Source organism: Capricornis sumatraensis, chromosome 7 (assembly GCF_032405125.1).
Source record: "Capricornis sumatraensis isolate serow.1 chromosome 7, serow.2, whole genome shotgun sequence".
Taxonomy (NCBI): Eukaryota; Metazoa; Chordata; class Mammalia; order Artiodactyla; family Bovidae; genus Capricornis; species Capricornis sumatraensis.
Window position 1 is genome coordinate 24,516,507 of NC_091075.1, and position 18,482 is coordinate 24,534,988.

An 18,482-nucleotide genomic window follows, 5' to 3' on the forward strand; every position below is an offset into this window, starting at 1 on the left:
ATGCCCTGGGCATCAGAATTTTTAAAAGCTCCCCAAGTGATTCTAATATGCGACCTAAGTTGAGACTGCTGTTCCAGAATCCATGAAAAAGCGCTTTGTACTTCATCTTTTTTCCCCATTCTGTGCCTATTATTACAACAAAATATACCATGTAGCCAAGTGGTACATCCCTGGGCTTTGAGATCACGTGAAATCTCCTGGGGTAACTGAAACTATTCTGGAAGGTCACATATCTGATGTATCTTACATCAGATACATGTGATGTCCCTTTTTGCAGTGTTAATACTTGTAACAGAAAAAAGTTTACCAGTTCTTATTGTAGCAGTGTGTGCTCAGTTGCTTCAGTCATGTCCAACTCTTGGCCATCCTATAAACTGTTACTCACAAGGCTCCTCTGTCAGTGGGGTTTCTCCAGGCAAGAATACTGGAATGGCTTGCCATTTCCTCCTCCAGGGCATCTTCCCAACCCAGGGAACTAACCAACATCTCCTGCATCTTCTGCATCCCAGGTGGATTCTTTACCACTAAGTGTCACTCAAATCACTATTGTAATAGGGCCAGGATCTGAAACTGGAACATTATCTGAATTCATAAAGGCTGTTATGACAGAATGTGTTACTGGAACATTATCTGAATTCATAAAGGCTTGTTATGATAGATGTGTATGCTAATTGCCTGTTCTATATTTTCAAAAACTCATTGAAATGATTGCTAGAGGGACTTCCCTGGTGGTGCAATGTCTAAGACTCTACATTCCCAAGTCAGGGGCCCAGGTTCAATCCCTGGTCAGGGAACTAGATCCAACATGCTGCAACTGAAGATCCCATGTGCTGCAACTAACACCTAACACGACCAAAATAAATACATAAATAAATATTTTTTTAAAGACTTAAAGAAGAAATAATGGCTGGCAATGGAGGATGAAAGTGCATTTTTTGTCCCCAAAATTAATGTGAAAGCAATTTCCCTGGACCACTTTCCTTTGCCAATGGTCCGTGCTGATGATTTTTATTTGAATGTTCTTCTTCTGGCCTGTAAGCCCACTTGGGCCTCTCTGTTGGTTGTGGAGGAAAGAACACCTTTCTTAATAGAGGAGTATTATTCTTTTTTATTCTTAAATGGAAATATTTTTAAATATGCAAGAGTTATCAATTCATGGCCAATCTTATTTGGCCATCTACTTTCAAGATTTTTTGAAGCAAATTATTATTGAAAAAAATTTCCATAATACAAATTAAGAAAAAAAGAATAACAGTCCTCCATCAAAGGAGGTGTTCTTTCTTCCACAACCAAGGGAGAGGCCCATGTGGGCTTAAAGGCGAGAAGAGGACACAGCCAAGTTGCTGTCAGGTGGCCCCAGCAACCCAGACCACTGGCAAAGGACACTGAGTCCCAGGGAAACTTTCACTTTCATTTGGGGAACAAAAAATGCTCCCTTCTACCTTAAAATTCCAAGAAAGCCTCGTAACATATTAGATTATTATTCTTTTTGATTTCAGGTAGTTACATGCTATCATAATTTAGGGCTGGTTTAGATCCACATTTCAAGTTTCAGTAAGGAACGATTGACATACTAATAAAATATATGGTTAGTGCAATGTTTTGGACTTGCTAATTCATCAGTATCCATAAATATGAAATATGCCTATACCTTAGGGCTTAATATTTCCACTGCTAGAAGTTATCCTGTGGATATACTTATACAAACCTACAAATATGTAAGCTCCATGTGGACAAAGACCCTGTTGGTCTAGCTCATATCTGTATCATCAGGGTATCATAAAGGTTTGGCCCTTATAAGGCAAATACAGACACACACATATGCATAAACATATGCTCGTGTGCTCGTGTGTGTGTGTGTGTGTGTATGTATGTGCACACCTCAGTAGAAATATGTCCAGGATATATTATTAAGTGAGGAAAAAAATATACAGTGGTATATAAATGTGCTTTAATTTGTGTCCGGCACACAGACACAGACACACACGCACACACACACAGAGGCATGCTTAAATAGGTATTGAAACTTTCTGAAAGTGGACAGAAAATCCTTAACAGTGGAAACAAACCTTTGAGGAATGAAGATCAAAAGTTGCAATTGAGGTAGGGCATATACTTGTCACTTTATCCTCGTCAGTAATTTTTAATTTTACCATCAGTTCAGTTCAGTTCAGTCGCTCAGTCGTGTCCGACTCTTTGAGACCCCATGAATCGCAGCACGCCAGGCCTCCCTGTCCATCACCATAGGCATGTATTATTCTTATAATTATTCTTTTTAAAATAGTTATTGTGGGCCAGTTATTACCTTCACAAATTCTAGAAAGACCATGACCGCAGGATTCAGAACTTAGAGACCTCTTCCAGATGAAATGTCAGTAATGAAATATGCCTGGGAGGGGTGCTTCTTTACCTATCTGCGTCAGGAGCAAGTCACAAAAAAGTACACTGGTGATTCTTTTCTGTTCTCATAGCTTATATTCAAAACATCCCAACACTCATAAATGTGTCCAGTCATTTAACGGGTGATGCTTATAAGGGCATGGTGAGAAGAGGGCAGTGCTGGAGAACAGAGGCTAGAAACCTCACAGTATCTACTGGAGAAGTATTTCCCTTTGTACAACATGTGGTGTTATCACTGAGGGCAGGATTCCCTCACAAACTACTCAGTCACACTCAGCTACCTGCCCTTCCCAAAATGTCACACTTCTTTTTCATACCTTGGAAGAAACTGCTGTCTCTTTCAGAGGTTTTTCAACTCCTCAGACTCTTCACCCCTTTTCCTCTCCTTGGGGCCCTTCTGACTCACCCCTTCCATCTCAGCTCATACAGTGCCTCCTTGTGCTTCTGTAAAATTCACTTTGTCAATTTGTCTTGCTCCCCTAGAGGCTGAAAGCTTGTTGAGGTGTGGTACCCAGTTTTTGTTCATTATTATATCTCTAATGCCTATTATAGTATCTGAAACACTGAAGGCATTTGGTGAATGTTGAATGGCTAAGTGAAAAAAGAGTTACCACCTGATGTGACAGAGCATGTCATATTTGATCAAAACTCACTTTAAGCCTTTGCAGAGCAGGTTATGTGTTTTTAAATTAAACTATGTGAAGGTAAAATAGAATCCATATAGGTATTTATTGATATTTCTGGCAACCTGACATAGCCAATAATTTCAGAAGCTATTTGCTCTTTACCCAGAGATAACTAAACTAGACGTTGTATTAAAAATTTTTTACATTTAGAATTTGATCACATTTTCCAAATACTGCATCCTGTTTCTCCCTTTCAGGTTCAGATTAGGAATTATTAATTATTCTAATTTGTTGTTTTAATCTGCATATTAAAACCTTACTTTAGCTCCTCTAATTGATTATATTATTTTCATTTTTTTAGTTAAAAGTTTAACCTAACTTCACCTAATGAATAAGCAAAAAAGAAAGTATTGATATTACCTACCTAGGATTATAGGGTTGTCTCTTTTAATAGCTAAAATGCCAAAACTTACTGCCTTTATTTGAAAACTAAAGAATTGTTGACCTCTCCATTCTAGGCATGCTGCTTGCTGGCTTTCTCATCAGAAATATCCCTGTCATCAGTGATAACATACAGATCAAGCACAAGTGGTCTTCTGCTTTGAGAAGCATAGCCCTGTCTGTCATACTGGTCCGCGCTGGCCTTGGGCTTGACTCAAATGTACGAAGTACAGATTTCTAATTATTGACTAGGAATTTTGCTCCTTCACTACTGCCAGTATTTAGAATCACTGAGATTTGGGAATGGGGGTGGATGCTGCATGACATTCTCAGGACAAGAAGAGAGTCCATGCAGGAATGCTCCAGAAGATGTTGCCTCTTCTTGCTTGGAGAAAAGTGGAGTTACTGTGTGGCGACAACACCAAGAATAAAGACCCTCCACTTCTCTGACAGAGATATTGGCTGCAGTTAGAGATGATGCTTGAGAGAGAGGAGATGTCATTTTTGGTGGGCAAAGCCTTATACAAGTTTTTAGGGCTGAGTACTGACTCAGGAAACTGCCTTGTATATAGAATGAGTCTCAAGTATGGGTTTTATTAATGCTTTTCACATGTATGTTTTGATTGTGGGAATGAATATTTTGGGGGATAAAGGTTTTCACCCAAGCCTCATTTGGGGACCACAGATTATAAATAAAGCGAAACCTGAGAGGATTAAACCAGCTAGTGTGTGGATTATGAACACAGACACTGGAAGCGGCCTGCTTGGGTGCAAACCTAGATCCACAGCTCACTGATGTCGTGATCTGAGGCCAAGCATTTTAATGTGTGCCTTTTTGCATAAGCACATCTTCAAAATGAGCATAATGATGTTACCTGTATTGTAGGGCTGCTATGAGGAATATATAAGCTTTCTCTAAACGCTTAGAACACAGGATGTTCTAAGCAGAACATTCCCAGAAAATGTGTGATGATCTGAGTACACATTAATTGCAAAAGCAATTAAGGTCATAATCTCTGCAGGTCTTCAGAGAATTATTTTAATATGTCTGTGTTTATATTTCAGGCCCTGAAGAAGTTGAAGGGTGTTTGTGTAAGGTTATCCTTGGGTCCTTGTCTCACAGAGGCGTGTACATCTGCTGTCCTGGCCTACTTCCTCATGGGTTTACCATGGCAATGGGGATTCATGCTGGGGTAATTCATGATTTTTTGTTGTTGTTGTATGAAAATATGCACAGACATTTTAGTACTTTCACTGATTCCTTACAGGAGAATACATGATAGCATTTTCTTGAGGACATCAGAAAATACATCACTGATGTTCTTCAGTTCAGTTCAGTCACTCAGTCGTGTCCGACTCTTTGGACCCCATGGACTGCAGCTCACCAGGCCTCCCTGTCCATCACCAACTCCCAGAGTTTGCTGAAATTCATGTCCATTGAGTCAGTGATGCCAGCCAACCATCTCATCCTCTGTCTTCCCCTTTTCCTCCTGCCTTCAATCTTTCCCAGCATCAGGGTCTTTTCAAATGGGTCAGTTCTTCGCATCAGGTGGCCAAAGTTTTGGAGTTTCAGCTTCAGCATCAGTCCTTCCAATGAATATTCAGGACTGATTTTCTTTAGGATGGACTGGTTGGATCTCCAAGGGACTCTCAAGAGTCTTCTCCAATGGCACAGTTCAAAAGCATCAGTTATTCAGCTGATGTTCTAGCATAATCTAAATATTAGCTTCGAAGTATAGTATGTGTAATAGTGTATGTCTAACTTTATGGGCTTCCCAAGTGGCGCAAGTGGTGAAGAATCCACCTGTCGATGCAGAAGACCTGGGTTTGATCCCTGGATTGGGAAGATGCCCTGGAGAAGGAAATTCAGCAACCCACTCCAGAATTCTTGCCTGGAAAATTCTATGGACAGAGGAGCCTAGCAGGCTGTAGTCCTTGGAGTCTCAAAGAGTCAGACACAACTGAGCACCCGTGCAGAAAGAGCAAAGATGTCTCACCTTTGCAGTGATTATAATAAATTATTGAAGAAATCGTGATCTTTTACCTCTGTGTGATTCCTTGTTAGTGAGAGGCATGCCAGGTCTCATCTGAGAGTCTATACAAAGAATAAAAAATACAGTAACAGTGGTCAACATTCAGCATTGTTTTCCTCCTTCTTCTGTCACCAGACTGTTTTGATTATGTGGTTAAGAGCCATGAGAAGCAAATAAATATGAAAGTACTTAGTAAGAATTTAGTGCTAGTGAGTAGACAAGAAGTAAATTCTTGCTTCTCAGGGTTACGACATGGCTTGGATTCAAATCCCAGCTCTGTGACTTTGCATTACACAAATAACTTATTTGTCAAGTTATTTAACCTCTTTGTGCCTCAATTTACCCATTTGCAAAAATGAAGATAATTATTATAAGTAAGTATTTCATGGAGTTATTGTGAGAATTAATTTGCTTAATATATATAAAATGCTTAAAATAGTGTTTGGCATGCTATAAGCTCTCTAAAACGCTTTCTGCTGTTTCTACTGTTCCCATGATGAGTATCACAGTCAGTGTCATTACAGCCTTCTCCTTCTAATCTATTGTTTTATTTTACATACAAAGTCCTAGAATGCCTAATTTTAGTGAGTTCCAATTCAAAAAGTCTGTGTCTGTGTTTTTCAGACGTCATACCATGAATGGTTTTTCATTTTTCTTTTTTAAAAAAAGATTCCTGGGGCATAACTCCAATAGGTCTTTTATAACACTCATGAATAGATATTTTTAGGCAACCTAAGTAATTCCAATGTAGATTATCCATGGCCACAATTTGAAAAAGTGTTCTGTGGAACTTGTATGTGTGTGTATGTTTCTGGTTTGGTTCTTTGCTGCTGTCTGAAAGGCTATAGTTTTCTAAAGTATAATCTTTAAAAGAGTAGTGGGCACTATAATTTTAATAACAACAGCAATAGTAGTAAGATGCTGTCATAAATGCCTAAAGCACTGCCTGCTTAGTTTTGTTTTAGGTGCTGTGTCTCCAGCTGTCGTGGTGCCTTCAATGCTCCTTTTGCAGGAAGGAGGTTATGGTGTTGAGAAAGGCATCCCCACCTTACTCATGGCTGCTGGCAGCTTCGATGACATTCTGGCCATCACTGGCTTCAACACCTGCCTGGGCATGGCCTTCTCCACAGGTACACTGATCCATTCACAACGTGCTGTTCTCTCATGCTCTAAAGACATAGGTTATGATGTTACAAGCATGGCATAGTTGCTTGATAAAGGCAACTTAAAATAGAAAAAGTCACCTCCCAAGAGTTAGTTCCATTCCTAAGACAGGACCAGTAGCTTCCTGTCTTTACTTTCTTCACCATCTAGACAGAAACTGCTCGAGCAGTCTGGTGAGTTCAGTAAGGGGAGATTCAAATTTTCAGAGTTTAAAGAAGGATTAGAACAGCTTTTGCATGGAGCCCCTGGGAAAGTTCGGTCTTGGAGACCTCACACAAGGGATGAAATTTTCAACGAGTGCAATAACAGAGAGCAGGCCAAATGGAAGAAACAGCACTCTTCTAAAACAGGAACAGTTTAAACATTTTATGTGTAATAGCAGCAAATGATTTTAATGGGTATCTTTTTAATACTCAGTGTTTGATATGGACACATTATATTTTAAGTAGTAATAAAAAAAGAAGGCTGTTTTTTCTCTCCCAGTATTATTTAACACTTTCACTCTCCTTTGGTGCAGCATAAATTTAAGTTCATTTTTTAATCCATGTCCAAGATTGGGAGATAAGATTTGTGGTTTCATACTATTGGCAAAATGTAGTTGTAGCTTAATTGTAATTATCTTCAGATTATCTCACAGGAACACACCTTCTTAGAAGGTCATGGATTTTCAGGCTCTCCACCCTGCTGTAGTTATTGTCCCTATTTTGTTGTTCGTTTGGTTACATACGATTTCTGCCGATTACCTAGAACTTCATCTCTTCCTGTTGCCCCAAAGTTGTCAAATATATACAGTCCCTGCCGTATGTCATGGGAATATTGATCTTGTGAAAGCATGGCTTTCATAAGGTTACCTTCCTATTTGAGAATCAATGAGGGGGACTTCCCTGATGGTCCAGTGGTTAAGACTCCACCCTTCCAATGCAGGAGGTGTGGGTTCAATCTCTAGTTGGGGAACTAAAATCCTACATGCTGTGTGGTACAGCCAAAAAAAAAAAAATACAACAAGGATTCCCACTTACCTGTTAAGTCAGATCTATACTTTGTCTCTTTTAATTCTGCTGTACCTATCCAGAAGTATGTTCTCATTGTTTTCCTGATATATACATCTTTGAAATAATGATTGTCAGCCTCAGCTGCACACTAGTATTACCTGGGGAGTTTTTGAAAATACTCATGTTAGGTATTACCACCTTTAGGCCAATTAAATCAGAACCTCTGGGAATGGAAACCATGGCTTTAGAGTTTGCATTAAAATCCCAGGGGATGGGCAAGAGCAGGGCAAGGAGAGCAATGAGGAGGGTCTGCAGGGCTAGGGGCTGTGGATAGCCTGAACAACCTTCGCAGTCAGCAATGCTGTGTTCGCTCTGCCCTGCCACATGAAGTGTGGTCCTTAGGCCTTTTGAATGGAAACTCCCTGCAGTGTCTTTACAATGTGGGTCCCAAGCCTTGTCAGATTTACTAAATCAGAATTACCAGAGGCAGGACATAAGAAGTCTTTTTTTAAACGAACTTACTTTATCAGACCCTGGAGGAGGGCATGGCAACCCATTCCAGTATTCTTGCCTGAAGAATCCCATGGATAGAGGAGCCTGGCGGGCTACCAGTCCATGGGGTCACAAAAAGTCAGACATGACTGAAGTGACTTAGCATGCATGCACACACTATATCAGAGACTGAAACTAATTGGTTCCTTTCTACACATTTATAGTAAATTGAAAATATATAGTAAATTATTTATCATATTAGCTCAAGACTTGGGCTACTATCCCAGCTAGATGCTTTTAACAGTCACACCATTACCTAACAGAGAGCTGTCCTGCTAAACAAAAATCACTACAGAGGTTAAGTGCCGGGGGCCAGCATGAGGAACTCCGCCCATGGCAAAGGTCATGAGGAAGGAGGCTTGGCATACGCAAAGGCATGATCAAGCCTCAGGAAACCCCCTGTTCCCGAGCATCTACCCCCAAAACCAGAGTCTGTTTTATGCTCTCACCTACACCTCTGACTTTACGGGGGGCTCTCCCCCATCACCGTTTCTCTCGGAGAAGGAGTTAACGTGCAGCTCCAAGTCAATAAAAATTCCTGGGCATGACAAGAGTGTTTCAGCTTACGGACTCCTCTGAAGGTTATCTAGCCCGCCTGTATAGGTTCGTCTGGCCACATGTGATTGTTTACAGCCTCCCAACCTGAGAGGCACGAGATGCTTTAGACTTACTAAAGGCAAATTCCTTTGGGAAGTTGGAAATTGTCAGTATAGTGGGTTGATTAGGAATTATATTGGTGAAGGGTTTTTTCATTTGTTGTGTCAATAATTGCTGCTAATTCCCTGCCCTGGATGTGAGAAGGGTGTCTCAGGTCAAACCTCTCTGCTGACAGACTAGCTTGTGTGACAGGATTATCCATACTCCTGCCACTACACACATGATTGTTTACTACCTCTCAACCATAAACAGCACAGAGAGTTTTGGAGTATTTTGAAAGTCTTAATTAGCACAGGGCTTTTCTCATTATTGAGTCAATGATTGCCGCCAGGCCTCCATATCTTAGGCACCTGGAAATATATCAATGTATTTGGAATATAGGAAAGGAAATATAGTAGTTTTTAAGGTTAGCAATACTAGGCTTTTTGAGTTAATGAATTTTCTCATTTGTAATAGATCACTGTACTTTGTTATAAATCACTGTGTCCTTGCTATGTAAAAATGTAACTTTATCACTATCTTAAGACTAAATAGATCTTAAGGGGAACATTGGTGACAGGATTTTCATTTGTTGGGTTGATGTTTGCTGCTAAATCTCCATGTTCCCTGCCCTTATAATGAATATAACTAGCATATAGGAGAAATAAGTATTAACCTTTAAGCATATAGGAGAAATAAGTATTAACCTTTAAGATTAATCATGTTAACCTTGGGTTAAATAAATTCCTTTCTTGATTGGAACTCACTACACCCTCACCCTATAGGAATGTAACTTTATTTGGAGGGTGGTGCCTGGTTTAAGAAAAAACACCCTTGGAAGAAATAAGTTTTTTGTTATCAGAAAGAAAGGATCATAAAATCTCAGCAGGTCTCATGGCCAGAAGATGATGTAAAATCTCTAAGACCTTTTTATGTGAAGCACCTGATTTTGATAAAGGTCAGGACTGCTGACCCCCGCGTGGCTCTGTATTCATCCCTATGTGTAACAAAAGGTATATAAGCAAACCCAAAAATAAAGAAATCAGATCAGTTTCTAGAAAGACTGATTCCCCCATGTTGCTTCTTTCTTGCTCCCCGTTTTTCTGGCTGAATTCCCATCTGGAGCATGGATGCTATTCCACGTAAACCAAGTTATTCAGCCTCTTTTTCTCCACTAATTTTCCTACTACACTATCCGTTTCTAACCTCTCTATATATCTGTAATTAAATATGTATTTTTCCAAGGACGCTGACTCCGTCCCCACCTTCGAATCACCCCGGATCCACCGGGGCTGGACCCCGACAGTTAAGTTTTTGTCTCGTTTTGTTTTTTGGCTGCATCATGAGGCTTATGGGAGCTTAGTTCCTGGACCAGGTATTGAACTGAGGCCCTCAGCAAAGAAAGTGCAGAGTTTTAACCACTGTACCACCAAGGAATTCTTTCTCTCTCTCTCTCTTTTTTTTTTTTAATAAGAGATAATTGAAACTATAGAGGAGGAAAAGATGTTTCCCCTCTACTGATCTTGGGTTCATTGACTGGGACCCAGTAAATCAGACTGACCAAAGACAGATTAACAAGAGAAACACAGTTTATTAGCCTGTGCGTCATGCTTACACACAGGAGTAGAAGGTGCTGGGTAACTTGGGATGGTTAGAATTGGGGTTTCTATAGCATCCTAGCAAACAACAATAATTTTGTAGAGAAATGCAAGATAAAGGAAAAGCACTTTGAGCTTTTAGAGGCAACAAATTGTGAAAAGGAAAATACATGAGCAAACTATGGTTAGATAAGGGCTGATTTAGCAGTTTGTTATGTAGATTCCTCTGGTGCTGTCCCTGGGCTGATTAGGGTTCCCAGTTGCCTTGGTGGTTAACTTCTGTCCTTCCTGATAGAGAGGCGAGAGGGACAGCTTTACACATTCATATCCTGCTTTTAAAAGCAAATAGAGAGAAGGCAGAGAACTTATCTTGTATCTGTTTCTTCCCAGTTGCCTTCAGCTCAAAATAATCCTTATGCCAAAGTGAAATACTTTGGGGTGGCATATTCTGTACCTGAAACTACAATAACAAGAAACCACATAATTAGTTGGTACACATTTCCTTAGGACAGTATGTGAGAAGGGCTTTGTATGTTGAGCAGTTTTAGTATAATTTTCTGCACAATGTGCTAGCAAAGATTTTTTTGAAGCTTCCTAAACCCTGTTTGCTATGGGGGAAAATATAGTTTACTTACCTCTATATTATGTTATTTCAAAGAGCCTAAGCAACAAAGGCTCTTCCAAGAGCAATTTCAAAAATAATTTATTTTCAGATTTACTCTTAGAAATAATATTTGAGAAGGGGTAAGTCCCCTGCACTCATTGTAGTGAGAAAAGATGTTTTACTTTAATTGCCAGATTCTTAAATTACCGTGGGGCCTTCCCTGGTGGCTCAGATGGTAGAGTCTGCCTGCAATGTAGAAAACCCCAGTTAGATCCCTAGGCCAGGGAAGATCCCCTGGAGAAGGAAATGGCAACCCACTCCAGCATTTTTGCCTGGAAAATCCCACGGATAGAGGAGCCTGGCAGCCTATGGTCCATGGGGTCGCAAAGAGTCAGACACAACTAACTAATAATTTTTATAAGTTACTATATTCTATACATATTAGAGCTACTAAAATCAATATGCATTTATTATTAAAATATCAAGCTCTTAAATGGAAGTTTAAATACTAGATCTGTCTACTCACAGCCTATGCATATAATACAATACAACAAAGCCCTGATTTGTGAATTTTATCTTTCATATTTTCTTAGAAAATAATAAAATAAATTTATACTGAAGTAAGCATAGACAAAGGTGCACAACTCATAGCTTATGCCTATTTTAAAATTTATCTCCAGTAATATGCATACTTTCCTTAATATAGGCCCATTTAATTAGACACTTGAAGAACATGGAGAGCAGGAAATATCTGTAAATTTTTCCTTGTATGTAATTATATGCTTTATGTTAATGATTAAACTCTGTGTGTTTATGGATTTAGAATTCTGGCTGAAGTTTTTCTTTTTATGTGTTTTTAAGGCTCCACGGTTTTTAATGTTCTCAAAGGCGTTTTGGAGGTGATCATTGGTGTGGTGACTGGGTTGGTTCTTGGATTTTTTATTCAGTATTTCCCAAGCAGTGACCAGGTAAGAAATGATCTGTGAGCACATTGTGCTGTAAAATGTCATTAGAGAAGCATTCTAGAACACTCTCCTGAAAGCTGATGTGAAGTATGTGATTTAGAAAATAGTTCACTATTTTAACTCTGCTCATTGCGATATCAGTGCTGCCCATGAGGCTTATGAAGAGGGTTAGATGTGTAAGGTTTGTAAGACAGTCCTGGAATTTTTTTCTCCAACTTATATTCTGTATGCTTCAAATTCTACTGCAAAACAAATAACATCAGTTCTAAAATACTATAATACATATTTTTGTATTTATTTTAATTATTGAATTTAATTTTACTATTATTCATGATACTTAGCTAAATTAAGATATGAAATGGCTTTGGGGGCTCTTTTTTAATATCAAAATACGTTAGATTCTAATACTATCAAATAGACCTAACATCTCATCATAATATAGTCTAATATTTCTCACCAAAGATATCAAAGTTCCTTACTGTACATCATGATTTCTTAATAGTAGCAAAGATTTTGTTTCCTTTACTCTCCTAAGTCTCTTAGAATAGATAAAGATTAAAAGTCTTTTTTCCCTATAAGAACTGGCATTATTTTGAGATTTCAGAGCATTTTGAATAGAATTAGAAACTTACCAAACCTAGAACTTTAAGTAAGAACATTAACACTATCATTACTAGAATGTATGTTGGTTTGAATTTTTACTGTGCTCCAAAAAACTCCATTTGAAATTGTCTGTAAAAGATTTTATGAATGAATAAAGGAAAATTATAGGATTTTCTAATTAAATAAAAAATAAAGTGAAAATAATAGCTTACTTCCTGTGTATAAAGTGATGTGGTATGTACAATAAAAGGGCCACTTATTCAATATAGCAGCCACTAGCTATACATGATCACCACAGATATAGAACACGGTGGGGATATATGTATACATACAGCTGATTCACTTTATTGTACAGCAGAAACTAACACAACATTGTAAAGCAATTATACTCCAGTAATAAAGTTTTAAAAAAAAGAAAAAGAACACTACTGCAGACAGTGTAGATACAGAAATTTCCATCGTCACTGAATGTTCTGTTGTAAAGTGCTGATCTAGGGCACTCTATACATTAACTCATGAAACGAGTATTATTACTATGACCATTTTACCGATGAGGAAATTGAGGCTTAAAGATGAGGGACTTAAGCAAGGTCACACAGCTAGAAAGCAGTGAAGCTGGGAATGATCCAGGTGATCCACGGCCAGAGCTTGCGTGCCTCCAAGCCAAACACTTCTAGAAGCCTGCCTCCCTTCTAAAGTGATCAAGAAGCTTAAAAGGCAGAACAGGGAAGGGTGAAAGGAAAGAGGTGCACATTTCTAAGATTTTAAAAATCAACAACAAAAAACGACTCTCACTTTACCGTCTTTTAAGCTTCTTGATATTCAAAGATTTAGAAATAAAAACCAAGAAAGCATCAAATTAAAAAGTAAACGGAGAGCCTAAAAATCATAAAGGTGGCATATCTTTAGCCTTCACAGAATCCCTGTGATGTAACTGCTTTTTGGGAAAGAGGAAGAAAATCTTGGAGAGTTTAACTATTGTGGCCAGCCACACACACCAGTGGTGCCAAAGCTGAAATTTTAACCCCGGACTCTCTGTCCCCAAAGCCCTTGTGCTTTTTTCTGCTGTCGCCTTTAGGCCTGAGAAGTTCTGCTTTGATAACTGCAGAGAAGGATAGCTGGTATTCCTGGGACAGGAACCTACATTTATACATGTGCTGACTCTACTTTTACTAAGGAAAAGAAAGTAAATATTACATCACACACTTACTGTGCTCAGACACAGACATATTTATTTTCTACTAAGTCCTGAATATGGGAAAATCAATACGTAGAAATCGGTTGCATGAAATAACTGAGCTAACCACCCTTTTTCCTCTTCTAGGACAAGCTTGTGTGGAAGAGAGCATTCCTGGTCTTGGGGCTGTCTGTGCTGGCTGTGTTCAGCAGCACGTATTTTGGTTTCCCTGGGTCAGGAGGATTGTGCACGCTGGTCACAGCTTTCCTTGCAGGCAGAGGATGGGCCAGCACAAAGGTGAATTTATCTTAAGCTCTTCTGCTCATAATTACTTTCTGATCAGATTAATTTTTTCTTTCCAGATATGTTCTTACCATCAAATTAATGAAATTGCTTCGTCAGAAAAGCTAGTTTCTGTGCATTTGTAAACGTGCACCTGAGTTCACACATGCACATGCTTTTCCCTTTATATACAAAACTGTAACTTAATGTCTTTACTTAAAACTCATTTACTTACTTACAGCATATCTTGGTCCTATTTCCAAGCTGCCTTCCTTATCCTTTGTAAGTGCTGCAGAGTATTACATTATATTATTGTGCTAGTAGTAGTGTTAATTGCTAAGTTGTGTCCAAGTCATTGCAACCCCATGGACTGTAGCCCTCCAGGCTCCTCTGTCCATGGGATTTCCCAGGCGAGAATACTGTAGTGAGTTGCCATTTCCTTCTCTAGGGGATAGTTGTGCTATACTCTATTTATTCGCTCTCCCTCTAACAGACATTGGATCGTTTCTAATTTTCTAAGGTAAAAAAAAAAAATGCTTCAATAAAATGCTCTTGCATATACTATATTTCATAAATGCAGGGACACTATCCAGTCTTATTATTTTGCATGCTATCAAGAAAGAAAAAGAATGCTTCCAATTAAACTATGATGCAACATCCTAACATCTTAAATATTCAGTGAGAAGAAATTTAACAAATTATAGCATATTATTGAGTTTATAGGATAGGTTTCTAGAAATAGGATTGCTCTTTGAAAGACTGCACATTGATACTTTGATAATATCAATTTGCCCCTTTAAAAGACTGTACCAAAAATAAAAAATAGAAAAAAATAAAAGACTGTACCAATGTACATTCTCACCAATAGCATATGAGAGAATCTACTTCTCTGATCTGTTTTCAGTCATCAGATACTGTGCTAATCTAATGGGTGAGAAATGTACCTCATTGCTGATCCACTTGTATTTCTTTATGAATGAAACTAATCATCTTTTCATATATTCACTAGCCAATGTATTCAAAAGCTTATGCCTGTTTTCTGTAACATGGTTTTGGGGATCATATATTCACTAGCCAGTGTATTCAAAAGCTTATGCCTGTTTTCTGTAACATGGTTTTGGGGACTTCCCTGGTGGTCCAGTGGCTAAGACTCCACACTGCCAGTGCAGGGGGTGACGGTTCAATCCCTGGTCAGGATGCTAGATCCCACATGCTGTGCAGCACAGGCAAAAGGATTACTTTGTGTTTTTTTCCCATTTTCAAGATCATTAAGATTTGTTTTCTTTTTTTAGTCCTTTGATATAACTTTTTTTACAAATTGGAGGATAATTGCTTTACAATGTTATGTTAGTTTCTGCTCTACAACAGTGTGAATCAGCTATGAGTATGAAAGTGAAAGTGTTAGTCGCTCAGTCATGTCTGACTCTTTGCGACCCTGTGGATTGTAGCCCACCAGGTTCCTCTGTCCATGGGATTCTCCAGGCAAGAATACTGGAGTGCCATCCCCTTCTCCAGGGGATCTTCCCAACCCAGGGATCTAACTGAGGACTCCTGCATTGCAGGCAGATGCTTTACCATCTGAGCCACCATAAACTCCAGTCATAAAGAAAGTGAAAATGAAGTCGCTCAGTTGTGTCTGACTCTTTGCGACCCCATGGACTGTAGCCTACCAGGCTCCTCCCTTCCATGGGATTCTCCAGGCAAGAATACTGGAGTGGGCTGCCATTTCCTTCTCCAGCCATAAGTATACAGTTATTCATTTCATTAATATGTATTATGGAAATTAGATGATTGCCATTTATTTAAGATACATTTTTGTAGATTGAACCTTGACAGGATCATATGCTATTCAGTTTAATGAAGAAATTAAACATATGTCAGTTAAGTTCAGTTCAGTCATTCAGTCGTGTCTCTTTGCGACCCCATGGACTGCAGTATGCCAGGCTACCCTGTCCATCACCAACTCTCGGAGCCTGCTCAAACTCATGTCCATCGAGTCAGTGATGCCATCCAACCATCTCATCCTCTGTCGTCCGCTTCTCCTCCCGCCTTCAATCTTTCCCAGCATCAGGGTCTTTTCCAATGAGTCAGTTCTTCATATCAGGTGGCCAAGTATTAGAGTTTCAGCTTCAGCATCAGTCCTTCCAATGAATATTCAGGACCAATTTCCTTTAGGATGGACTGGTTGGATCTCCTTGCAGTCTGAGGGACTCTCAAGAGTCTTCTCCAATGTCGCAGGTTCAGCTGGGTCATTCTTACTTGGAGTTGCTTGTGAGTTGCAGCCAAATAGTGGCTGAGACTGGACTCTGTCCCTTAACTTCTTTTTTTATTTTTAATCAATTTATTTTTTAATTGAAGCATAATTGCTTTACAGAATTTGTTGTTTTCTGTCAAACATAACCTTCTTTGTGCTAACCTTTACTCAGCCTTTACTCTTTCAGTGGTAACCTTTACTCTTTCAGTTATAAAAGAAATTAGTAAAGAAAACAATTTTATTTCTGAGTATGAAACTACTATTTCATACTAAATTATAAAACTTATTTTTATATTAAAATTTAATATTTTAAATATTTAATTTAATTTTTTATAATGTTTATATATAAAATAATATTAATTTTCTTCCTGAGTCAGAAAGCAAAGGAAAAAATGACTTACAATTTCTCTACCTAAAGCCAACAGTGCTGTAAACTACTGAAATATTTTAGCTTATTACTTGCATTTATTCAATAGGAAGATTTTCAAATATGCTTATAGTAAGTTTCTTCACATTGAATTTTACAGAAAAATGCTTTCTATTTTCACCTCTTCAAAATTTTTCAAAAGTTACAACCAACTCATTATATTAAACTGTCTTTGGTAAAAAGAGGGAAAGGAGCTAAGGACTGTTATTGTCATTGTGTAAAGCATTATACTAGGCACTGAATATCCTCTTATTTTCACAAAAGAAACTTTGAAAAAGTATTACCATTTCAATTTTATAGAGATTGTAAATCAGAAGAACTTTAAAAAAAAATGTCAAGGTCACAAAATTTAAAAGTGGCACTGGTGTTTAAGCTCAGGTTTGACTCTGGAGCAACTTGTACTACCCTGATTGTACAGCTGCAGCATCATTGCACAGGGCACATTTTTATATTTTGACACCTATTTGAGTCAAATTGAGACACATGTCAAATATACTAAAAACATACTTCTAAACTTTGTGATTTAAAATTAAATCTCTCACTTCATAAGTGATAGGATTTTGAAAACCAAAGAGCCACATCATTTGGAGTAGAGCAGTAGTTTTAGCAGCAGAGAAATCAAGGGGGACACCGATCCCTACTCTAAGTGACCACTAGCTATGGACACAGAAGACCAAGAGGGAAAGGCAGATTTTGCTGTGTCAGTTAACACGATTTTCCAAAATATAATGTGGGTTATATAGAAAAGATTGCTATAAACCAAAACGGAGCATCTGTTTGAGTGCATGTGTCTTAACTTTGCCTGAATTGCCTGCAGCATAAAGTCAATGTTAATCCACAACCCAGTGAAAGAACTAGGCACCTTGTTTATCATATATACCTCTGTTTACTCTCCTATGTATATCCCTTTATACACACACACACAAACCACAATGCACGTACTCACTCATACACACACACGTAGAGATGCCCCATAATTTTTCTAAAACCATTTCCTTACAGTTAGATATTTAGGTTATTTCCCTTCTCTGCTATTTTTAATCATGCTAGAATTCTGTTTCTCATCATTTCATTAGGGCAGATTCCTAACAGTGAAATCTGGGGGGTCAAACAATATGAACATGTTGAGGTTTTTGACACACATTACCAAAAAGCTTTCCAGAGAATGGTAAAAAGAGTATGCGTTTACTCTTCTACTGGTAATATATGAGGCACCTTTATCATTACACCCTCATCAGCTTAGAATAGTTTCACAGACTTAAGCATGCATCAGAATCACCTGGAAGTCTTCCTGGGTTAGATTTCTGGGCCCCACCCCCAAATCTCTGACAGTGAGGCTTTAGAATTTGACTTCTAATAAGTCTCCAGGTGATACTGATGGTGCTAATCTGGGACCACATTTCACTCAGTTGTGTCTGACTCTTTGCAAGCCCATGGACTATACAGTCCATGCAATTCTCCGGTATTATGGCCTGGGTAGGTAAGTGGGTAGACTTTCCCTTCTCCAGGGAATCCCTTCTCCAGGGGATCTTCCCAACCCAGGGGTCAAACCCAGGTCTCCTGCATTGCATGTGGATTCTTTACCAGTTGAGCCACAAGGGAAGCCCAAGAATACTGGAGTGGGTAGTCTATCCCTTCTCCAGCAGATCTTCCCAACCCAGGAATTGAACTGAGGTCTCCTGCATTGCAGGCAGATTCTTTACCAACTGAGCTGGTAGGGAAGCCCCA

The 18,482-nt window shown here is 38.7% G+C and overlaps 1 protein-coding gene across 1 annotated transcript in view; it reads left to right on the forward strand.

The window, feature by feature from the left end:
* The window catches only part of SLC9B2 (solute carrier family 9 member B2), a 49,265-nt gene that overhangs the window by 10,939 nt on the left and 19,844 nt on the right, over nt 1–18,482 (forward strand). Inside the window, exons 4-8 of the mRNA XM_068975144.1 lie at nt 3,545–3,687; nt 4,533–4,660; nt 6,455–6,630; nt 11,908–12,014; nt 13,939–14,088. Coding sequence (XP_068831245.1) covers nt 3,545–3,687; nt 4,533–4,660; nt 6,455–6,630; nt 11,908–12,014; nt 13,939–14,088 — 704 coding nt within the window. The remainder of the gene's footprint in view (nt 1–3,544; nt 3,688–4,532; nt 4,661–6,454; nt 6,631–11,907; nt 12,015–13,938; nt 14,089–18,482) is intronic.